Source organism: Struthio camelus, chromosome 29, assembly GCF_040807025.1.
Source record: "Struthio camelus isolate bStrCam1 chromosome 29, bStrCam1.hap1, whole genome shotgun sequence".
Classification (NCBI taxonomy): Eukaryota; Metazoa; Chordata; class Aves; order Struthioniformes; family Struthionidae; genus Struthio; species Struthio camelus.
The window spans coordinates 1,448,094-1,458,641 of record NC_090970.1 but is presented as its reverse complement, the minus strand read 5'-3'; the positions used below and the strand labels follow the sequence as shown (position 1 = coordinate 1,458,641).

Genomic DNA, 10,548 nt, shown 5'->3' with positions numbered 1-10,548 from the left:
GAGGGCTCTTCTGCAGCTGGCACCTTCCACAGCTGAGAGCGTCTGTCCGGGTGGCTCTCCCAGCTTCTGCTGTTTGGAGCAGGAGGTGCTTGAGAGCAGGGATGCGCTGCCACACGGTCAGAGGGACAGGGCATGAGGGCTACCTGCTTGCAGGGCTGGTGCAGGGCTGTGAAGCCAGGGAGTGCCCCCAGGTCTGCGCAGGGCTGTAATTCAGAGCAGAGCCCTGCACCCCAGGGTGCTGTGTGCTCGGGGCAGTGCCTCTGCTGCCTGCGTGGGTCAGCCCTCAGCCTGCCTGGGGAGCTCCCCACAGTGCTGTGGGGAGAAGGTCTGGGTGGAAGGAGCGACCCCCTTCAGAGCAGGTTCATTCTGCTATCGAGAGGGTGCTGTGTGGGTCAGGGCTGCTCTCAGCTCCAGCTCACCCCCATGGTATTTCCAAGGGACCTTTGCAGGAGGTCACTCATGGCAGGGGTTGCCTTGAAGATCAGGAGCTTTCCTGAGTCTCTGCTTTCCGATTCCTGCTTTCTGCAGGTGGGAGGGTTGGAAAAGGAGCTGCCAGGTTTGGACAACAGACTGACGTTCCTAGACTTGACAGAGAGAGATCAAGAGGTCTGCGAGGAACCTCCGAAAACTCTTTCCCCACTCTGCATGGGGTCTGTGAGCGCTGACAGGGAGAAGACGAGGGATAGAGAAGCAGCTCCCATTTCCCAGGAGGAAAAGCTCTGAGCAGGGAAGATCTGATCAGCGAAAGAGAGGAAGCTAGAAACGTGAATGCTGTGGGAGGGGGAATGTGGAGACCTCCCCGTGAACCTCTTCCGTGCAGACATGTTCCTCTAAGGAAGCCCCTCTGTGTCTCCTCTCCCACCCAGCAGAGCCTCTGCCCTCCAGGCCAGGGGGTGCAGGGCATGAGCCCCCTCCTCAGCAGCCCGACCTCCAGCAGAGCTTTGTTCCTCACTGCGGGACAAAGGGGCTGAGAGTGACTGTCCTACTCTGGTTGCTGTCTGGGAGGTGGTGAGCACAGCTGGGTGAGCTGAAGGCTTTCCTGAGAGCCCGTCTGTGTCTTGCTCCTTGCTTTCCTTGTGGTCGGAGCGTCACAGTAGTCCTCACAGTTTCCTCACCTCTTTGTGCTGCTCTGGTTCTTGCTCTCACGCTCGGTGGGGTTAAGGAGGGGGTTCAGCTGCAGCGGAGGCAGGAACTTCCCACTCCCCTGACAGTGCCTGAAGAAAGAGTGCAGAGGGTGGACTGATGTGAGGGCAGGGTCCATGTCAGTGGGGCAGAGAGGTTGAGGAAGGGTTGGGTCAGCCCCTGCCTTCACTGCACTGTTTCTCTCCCATGCTGGAGTGGGAGCTGGTGCGAGTGACTCAGATACAGGCAGCTCTGATCAAGAGGGCAAGGTTGGGAGAGATGCGTCCCCCGCAGGGACCTTCTCTTTCAGACACAGCTGGCATGAGCGCTGTATTCATCTCTCCCAATGAGAAAAACAGAATATTCCCCTTGCTTCCCAGACCACATCCCCACCACTCAGCTCAGGGTGCCCATCCCCAGGTATCTCCACCAACTGCACAGGACAGTCTGACACCTCCATTTACAGGCCCAGGTGGAGCAGGGCTGACTCCTCTGTAGCCCATGGGCAGAGGCCCCTGCTCTGCACCACACACTCAGCCCAAAGCAGAGGTGAGGGAAGGGAGCAGAACAAGGTAAAGGAGAGAGGCAATGTGGGGGTTGCTCTGAGGAGGGCAATGGGTTTGGCTCAGAGAAACCTGTGCTAACTTGTCAATGCCTGTTCCTCCTTGGACAGTGTCCTGAAGCAAGGCAGAGCAAATGTCCAACAGCAGCTCTCCCAATGACTTCCTCCTCCTGACATTCGCGGACATGCGGGAGCTGCAGCTCTTGCACTTCACACTCTTCCTGGGCATCTACCTGGCTGCCCTCCTGGCCAACGGCCTCATCATCACCGCCGTAGCCTGCCACCACCGCCTCCACACCCCCATGTACTTCTTCCTCCTCCACCTCGCCCTCCTCGACCTGGCCTCCATCTCCACCACTGTCCCCAAATCCATGGCCAATTCCCTGAGGGACACCAGGACCATTTCCTACGCAGGATGTGCTGCCCAGGTCTTTTTCTTTTCCTTTTCGGTTGGAACTGAGTGTTCTCTTCTCACTGTCATGGCCTACGACCGCTACGTTGCCATCTGCAGACCCCTGCACTACGGCACCCTCATGTGCACCAGAGCTTGTGTCAGGATGGCAGCAGCTGCCTGGGCCAGTGGTTTTCTCTGTGCTGTGCTGCACACTGCTAACATATTTTCCATGCCACTCTGCCAAGGCAATGTCCTGGACCAGTTCTTCTGTGAAGTTCCCCAGATCCTCAAGCTCTCCTGCTCACACTCCTACCTTAGGGAAGTTGGTCTTATTGTGGTTACTGCCTGTTTAATGTTTGGGTGTTTTGTTTTCATTGTGCTGTCCTACGTGCAGATCTTCAGAGCTGTGCTGAAGATGCCCTCTGAGCAGGGAAGGCACAAAGCCTTCTCCATGTGCCTCCCTCACCTGGCTGTGGTCTCTCTGTACATGAGCACTGGCTTGTTTGGCTACCTGAAGCCTCCCTCTATCTCCTGTGCAGCTCTGGATGTGGTGCTGGCCGTTGTGTACTCGGTGGTGCCTCCAGCAGTGAACCCCCTCCTCTACAGCATGAGGAACAAGGAGCTCCAGGAGGCACTGAGGAAACGGATTCAGCTGGTTCTAGTTCAGCAGCACTAAGCTGCCCATCCCTTTTCATAAGGGGCTTCTGATTTCTCTCAAACAACTGTTATGCTTTGCGCATTGTCTCTGTGATAATCATGGTTGTACAGAAGGGTCTGAATTCCTTCCACTTCCTCAGCAGTACAAACCCAGTCGATCTGACCCGGAGGCCTTTTGTAACTCTCCCTATGACTGTGTCAGAGCTGCTTTCTCTCTAACAAAAGAGGGTTTCCTCAGTGTAGTGCTTGAAGGTGGGGCTCTCCTTCCAAAGTGAGAGTCAACACTGCGCTTGAGGACTTTCACCCTGAGAGACCCTGTTGCTTTTCTGGGGCTCTCTGTGTTCTTAGGACGATGAGCTTAAGGGGTGATATGTTAGGAAAAGAGGGCTGGATTCAGCTGTCACTTGTGGGTGCCCAGGGCTCCTGGAGGTGGTGGATGGTCAAGGGGTTTCTCCTATCTGACAAGGCTGGAGATGGATGCCTGTCCTTCACAAAGGCAATATGGAGCCCCCAGGAGAGCCCAGGGCATCTCCAAGGGTGCCATGTGGCAAGGAGTGGGCAGTGAATGGAGCTTCACAAAGTCAACTGGAGGCACCAAAAGGTAAAGGGCCCAACCAATGAATGTACAGGTGAGTGAGAGCTCTGCAATCCCACCACAATCAGTGAGTATCTCGCAGGCACAGGAAGGGAGCCTGGAGAGTCCTTCATGTCACCTTCAATGAAAAAACATGGGACCTATCTCAGGACACACCTGAACACAGCCTGAGCCATTAGAAATCGCCTGTGACTGCTCAGAGCATCGTTCATGGCCACAGACCCCTTGTTGGGGGTTGTCAGATGCAATGATGTCTGTCCGTCTGGGTCTACTTCCCACCGTGACAACCCCAGCCAGCGTGCAGTCACCCCATGGCCCCGTGGCCCCACAGCCCACTCCCTCTGCACAGCAGCACCACCAGCCCGGGGCCCTGCGGGGAGCACAGGGGAGGGTCCAGGAACAGCCGGGCAGGCCAGCCTGGACACACTGAGGTGGGGAAAGGCTCTGCGGGGAGCAGGGAGGTCCGTGGAGAAGAGGAAAGGAGCAATTGTGCACTGGCAAGGAGGCATAAAGGAGGAAGAGGAACGTGTTTCTCTGTGTGTCCAGGAAGGGCAGGGTGCTGTGCCCCTGGGGCAGCAGGAGCGGCCAGAGGAGCCCCAGGGCAGGGGGTCTTGGTGTGTCGTGGAGAGAGGGGCTGGCCCGGGGGGCTGCAGGCAGCCTGGGGGTAGGGGATCTCCTGGACACCAGAAGGAGGGACCCAGAGTGTCCCTGTGGCCCTGCCTCCTGGTGCCACTGGGGCCAGTTCCAGCTGGGAGGCTGGTGGGGCAGCAGACAGACACCCGCCCTACCCTGGTCGCCCACCCCAGGTTTCGGGGTGCGTTTGGCTGCTCTGTCCTGCTGGGCTCAGTGCCTGCATGGAGGGGAACGGCCGGCCCTGCCCGGCCTCTCTCCCAGCCCCGACCCCGGCAGATCCTGGGCCATGGCTGTGCACTGACCCCCGCGTGGGACACGGTCGGGGCTGGGCAGGGTCCGGGTGCTGGGGGAGGGTGCCAGAGCAGGAGGGCTGTGGGGGGACGGGGCACCGAGGGCTGTGGTGGGGACCGTGCCAGGGGGACGTGTCCCCAGCCCTGAACACACCCTGCCCTGGGCAGTGCCTGCACAGTGGGGCCATGGGGCTGCTCTCCAGTCCCAGCCCTCCCCACCTTCCCCCCAAACATTACATCCACCTTCCAGAAGGACAAGAAAGAGCCTCTGGGAAAGGACAGACTGCTCCTTGTCACCTCCGCCCCTGGGAAGCAAATCTTCTTGGGAGTGATTTCCAGCCCCAGGAAGGGATTGGGATCAGCCAGCATGAAGTCATGGAGGGCAGCTTGTGCCTGACCCACCCAGGTCCCATCCTGGGATGGGATGACTGGCTGTGTGGACAAGGGGAGTGCCCTGCATGCTGTATAGCTTGAAAGGAGGAAGGCCTTTGACATGATCTTCCCTAGCACCTTTGTCGCCAAAGTGGGCAGATGTGCAATGCAGCAGTAAGCACTGGAGTATGCAGGAAATTAGCTGGAGGCCACCTGGCTCCAAAGGTGGAGAACAGTGGTGTAAAGTCCAACAGACTAATGGCTCCCAGTGATGTTCTTCAGAGGTCACTACTGGAGCCAATGCTGTTTGCCTTGATGAGTGATGCAGAGGATGGGATGGAGTGATGGGATGCCTTTATGGTGAATTATCTCCCCTCCCCACCATAGGAACATACTAGAAGACGAACGGCCAATCACCCTGCCCTGTCTATAACCTGGAGCGGGACCGATACTGCGCCAAAAGGTTCCTGCAACTTTCCTTTTGAGTTGATTGGGCATCCCAGATCAGGTGGTCTGGGCTGTCGACCAAAGGAACCTTCTGGGAGGCTGGCAAGGCAGCGGGTAGGCAAAAGGCCGGATTGAAAGTGCATGTTTTGATTGGTCAGGTTAGTCCTCCTGGGTGACTACATACTGGATTAGTCTAGTTATAAAAACCCCCGGATAAAAGCTCACAAAGGCAGGTGGACACTCGCCGAAGGTCGATGTGGCCGGGGAAGAAGAGGCTGTGGCAGCTCTTGTCAGAGCTCTCGAGTCACCCAGTCGCCTCCTACAGGCACATTTCCCCGGCTGAAGACGCCGAGCAGCTGCTGCGGCTGGCCACTGTTGGAGCGGCGGAAGCGATGCTCCATGGGACTTCGTCACCAACACCCCCTCGACCGGGGCGCCGTGTGAGGGCACCGCACTACGTGGAGCGGAAGCCTGACCTTTCCCTCTCCGACTCCTACAATGAGGTGTCACCCTGTCCGGAGGGTCTTCTGGGAGGTCTCTGAGGGCCACCTCTTCCAGCAAGAGCCGTGTGTCCCAGTCCCGCTAGGGAGCTGCTGCTCCATCCCCGGGACCGGAGAATACCCCGTCCGGAGGGATAATTGCAGCAGGCCCTGCACGCAGGTGCCGCTTCTTCCCTCTGGGGCTATTGCCCCCCAGCCGTGTTCATTGCCGGTTCAGCTCTAGCTGCAGCCGTCTAGTAGCTTGGGCATCAATCCCCTTCCACGACCTTGTTCCCCTTTCTAAAGGTTTTGTGTCTTTCTTGTTGCTGTACACTTTGCTTTGAAATAATGTTATTACTGTTAATTTTCCTTTCTGTACCAGTATATAAATATTATGTGTGGCTGTTTATATACATATATATATATATATGTATGTATGTATGTATGTATATACACACACATATATATATAGTTGCTGTTATGAGAGGAGGAATAAAGTTTGTTTACTGTTAAGTGTTGTGTGCGCTGGCTCTTGTAAACCCCCTCACACCTCAAGAAGGCAACCCCCAGGTCAGCTAAAGAATCTCTACGTGGCACATACAGCTATCCAACATGCCCTTTTCGTGGTGCACGTGCACTACTGGCATGGGCCGCCACAACAGCATAACTCCGACACGGCCCAAGGACAAGGGGAGCAGCTCCCCGGCAAAGGGGACGAGGCCCCACAGTGAGGCTGGTCACTCTCTGTCTCCCCTGATCTTGTGCCCACAAGATCCCCCTCCCTGGCTGCCTGCAGACCCTCCATGCCCACCCCGCTGCCCAGCACACCACGACAGCCCTGGCCCTGCAACCCCTCCAGCACCTCCTGCTGCCCCAGGGACAGAGCCACCTGCCCCGAGCTGGTGCCCAGAGAAACCTGTTTCTCGTTCTCATTTTCTCTCTCTGCCTGCTGCCCTGCTTTTCTCCTGGGACGTCCCTGCTCCCCAGAGAGCCTTTCTCCAGGTCACTGTGTCCGTGCTGGCCTGGCTGTTCTTGCATCCCCTCCCCTGTGCTCCCTGCAGGGCCCTAGCCTGGTGGTGCTGCTCTGCAGAACGAGCGGCTGTGGGGTCATGGACCCACGGGTTGACTCCTGACTAAGCTCTTGCCCTGCTGGCTGGGGTGGGAAGCAGACCCAGCTGCACAGGGATCACCACCACTGCTGCCATGTGGCTGTTCTCATGGACAATGCTCAGAGTGACCCCAGGTTGTTGGCCAGGGCAGGAGATGTGTTTGAGGTGTGCACTGTGGTGTCCAGCCTGTGGTGTTTCACTGAGGGTGCAGGAATCACTCTCCCGTCCCCCTTCCCTGCTCCTCCTTGGTCCCCTCTGCCTCTCCGGGCACTGTAGAGCCCTCGTTTCCCCATGCATACCTGGATTTAGTGCTGTACCTTCTGGTTACTCCACCATGGACCCTCCCTCACTTTGGGAGGCTCCACCCACTGCCCACCCCAGGCACACGCTGTCCCTGGACATCCCCTGAGCTCTCCTGGCGATCTCCTGGAGATTCCCCTCCACAACAATGGGCAGCTCTCATCAGCACTGTCACCTGTGGGACAGCCCCAGGCAGGTAATTCAGAGACCACTCACTGTCTCTGCTAAACACCAAGAGATGAGCCCTGAATCCAGTCCTCAGTGCCCAAAAGATCACCCAGGGCCTCTGAGCTCATCCCTTAGATCCCACAAAGTTCACAAGCAGAGCAGCAGGCCCTTTCATGGTGCAATCCCTTGGGCATATTTTTGACTCCATCTTCTGAAGAAAGGCCAGACTTCAGGCACGGCACAAGGGGAGATGCCTTTTATTATAGGAAATTGATTCTGGGAGTCAGGTCTGGCACAAGGGTGCCCATGGCCTGATCCTGCCTGTAGTCACAGGACACCTGAACATCAAAATACAACGCTACCACTCCCAGGTTACGAGAACTCCTGGGCTGTAAACACACATGAGAGCACAATAGGTCAGTGTGGAAATGAGATGAAGCAGTTGTGAAAAGAGAAGGATCTGCTGCTGTGGGTGGCCACCTCTGCAGGAAAGCTGCAGCCTCCAAGGGAAGTCTTCAGGCAGCAAATGCCTGCTGTGGTGGTGTGGGGACGGTCCCGTGCAGCAGAGGGTCCATCCCCACAAGCTTTGTCCAGAATCTCCTCCCCTCCACTCCTACTCTGCTTTGAGTGTTGGAGCTCTGCAGAGGGAAGGGATCAGCCCATGATGACAGCCAGCTGCCACCCTTGCAGGAGAGGGGTGTGAGATCACAGCCTGACTGTGGCCATTGGAGCTGAGCTCTCCTAGTGGACACAGGACCCATGGTCTCACCCGACCTGTACCCGTCTGAGCCTAACTCTGTGCCTGGGAGCTCCTGTGGTGTCAGTGCCAAAAGAGACCCTGCAAACAGAAACTCCCCTCATTGCACTGGGGGCATCCGAGGGAGCTCAGACTAGCAGGCTCTGAGGTTCCCCCATCTCAGCTGAAGAAGGGGAAGCCTGACTTCCAGCTTCAACATGCTCTCTGGGTCAGATTCAGGAGAGGAGAAGAGGAGGAGAAGCAGGATGAACCCAAACATTTTCCTCTAGAAATGAATATAATGCAGAAAAGTAAGACAGACAGAAGTGAACAAGTCATAGCTGTGACCAAAAGTATCCTGGGATTGATGAGATGATGCACATGGGACAGTTATCGGTGCTAACATTGCACTGATTGCAAGAGTTTCTCCGGGGCATCCTTGAGCTCCTTGTTCCTCATGCTGCAGAGGAGGGGGTTCACTGCTGGAGGCACCACCGAGTACACAACAGCCACCACCAGATCCAGAGCTGGGGAGGACATGGAGGGGGGCTTCAGGTAGGCAAACATGATGGTACTGACAAAGAGGGAGACCACGGCCAGGTGCGGGAGGCACATGGAGAAGGCTTTGTGCCTTCCCTGCTCAGAGGGCATCCTCAGCACAGCTCTGAAGATCTGCATGTAGGACAGCACAATGAAAATGAAACACCCAAGGAATAAACAAGCACTAACCACATTGAGCCCCACTTCCCTGAGGTAGGAGTGTGAGCAGGAGAGCTTGAGAACATGAGGAATCTCACAGAAGAACTGGTCCAGGACATTGCCTTGGCAGAGAGGAATGGAAAATGTGTTGGCAGTGTGCAGGAGAGCATTGAGAAAACCACTGGCCCAGGCGGCTGCTGCCATCCTGACACAAGCTGTGGTGCCCAGGAGGGTCCCGTAGTGCAGGGGTCTGCAGATGGCAACGTAGCGGTCGTAGGCCATGACTGTGAGGAGAGAATACTCAGTTGGAAATAAGAAGACAAAGGAAAAGACCTGGGCAGCACATCCTGAGTAAGAAATGGCCGTGGTGTCCCTCAGGGAATTAGCCATGGATTTGGGGACAGTGGTGGAGATGGAGGCCAGGTCGAGGAGGGCGAGGTGGAGGAGGAAGAAGTACATGGGGGTGTGGAGGCGGTGGTCACAGGCTACGGCTGTGATGATGAGGCCGTTGGCCAGGAGGGCAGCCAGGTAGATGCCCAGGAAGAGTGAGAAGTGCAAGAGCTGCAGCTCCCGTGTGTCTGCAAACGCCAGGAGGAGGAACTCATTGAAGGAGCTGCTGTTGGACATTTTGCTCTCTCCAGGCATGTAGGACTGTCCAAGGAGAAAAAAGACAGTGACAAGTCAGGACAGACCCTCCCTGATCAAAACTCTTTCCCTTTCTCACAGACGTCCCTGTGTCTGTGAGACAGAGCGAATCAGTCCTGCTATGATGTAGGAGGGCTGTTCAGCCACATCCAGTTCAGAGCCATGTTGACCAGCAAAGCAACAGCTTCACTTTGGGGGGGTAAGTGGGGGAGGGATCTTGCTTGTTGGTCTGCTCTGCAGGGTAGGAATATGCACCCTTAACATTGCTGTGCGCTGGCAAAATTCTTTAACCATAGCAGAATCAATTCTTCAAGCGCAAGGACGATGAAGAAGCCACAGAGCCATAACAACCTGATCTCTCTTACTTCAGTTAGTCGGAGACCTCTGAATGCCATTGACATGATAATGTTCACCATCTTGTGGGGAAGATGGCAATCAGTCCCTAACCGAGGCTGGAGAGAATCTGGCAGAGCTTTATCTTCATCTTATCAAATGTAGAAGCGATACGACCTTAAGACAGGAACCATCAGCCAATAATGTTTAACCAGTGCAGTGAATACTTTGTTCCTGTTCCTCACAAGAAAGAGGCCAGACTTGCAGCCCCGGCCCTTCTAGAGTCAAGGGGAGTCCTGCCACTGGCCTCACGTCTCTGTGAATGACGGTGGTTAGTGGTAGGAAGAGCCCAGGAGTGGGGATCTCTACCATGTAAAGAGGAAAAGAGTAAGAAGTCTCATGAATCTGTTTTGCATTTGTAAGAAATAAACAGACATAAGAGTCAAAGGCTGATAATGCTGATGTCTATCAGTATTTATAAAGAGGGAAATATTTAGCAAGGCTACACTGGTGGCTCTCAAGCTGAGCCGAACATGCAAACCGGGAAAGTTATGATTTTTCCAGTCTGTGCTGTGATGTCTCAGGATTAAATCTTAATGTCACTATGTGTCCAAAGTGCCCTTTGTCAAATACTCACTAAAATATACTGCTGTCTAACCCACATGGTTAAAGCGTTGGGAAAAAAAAAAAAATTCCCCTTTTCTACCTTTTCTGGAACTAGAACATCTCCTTACAGAAAAACTGCTGCCTTGGCCGTGCACCTCTCTCAGCCACAGGACAATCTCAGCCACAACTTACCCTGAAAGGAAACTGGCCTGTGCTGACAGTGGTGTCCACTTGCACAGCACACATCTCCAAACTCACCTCCCTTTCTCAGCTCACATGTTCTGAGAGTGATGGAGAGGGTGTGACATAGCGCATGGCTCTGATGATCAGAAGGACTTGGTGATGTGGCTCTGAGATGGAGGGAGCTCTCAACAGTCAGCTTGTAGCCAAAGACACACAGG

The 10,548-nt window shown here is 55.5% G+C and overlaps 1 protein-coding gene across 1 annotated transcript; it reads left to right on the top strand.

The window, feature by feature from the left end:
• The first annotated feature begins 1,743 nt into the window (after positions 1-1,743).
• LOC138062805 (olfactory receptor 14J1-like) lies at positions 1,744-2,754 on the top strand. Its single transcript, XM_068921814.1, has one exon. It carries the CDS (start codon positions 1,819-1,821, stop codon positions 2,752-2,754), a length of 936 nt encoding a protein of 311 aa, XP_068777915.1. The 5' UTR covers positions 1,744-1,818.
• The last annotated feature ends 7,794 nt before the right edge of the window (positions 2,755-10,548 follow it).

Excerpts from the sequence above, each read along its gene's own strand:
- LOC138062805 (XM_068921814.1), top strand. The coding sequence starts at position 1,819 with ATGTCCAACAGCAGCTCTCCCAATGACTTCCTCCTCCTGACATTCGCG.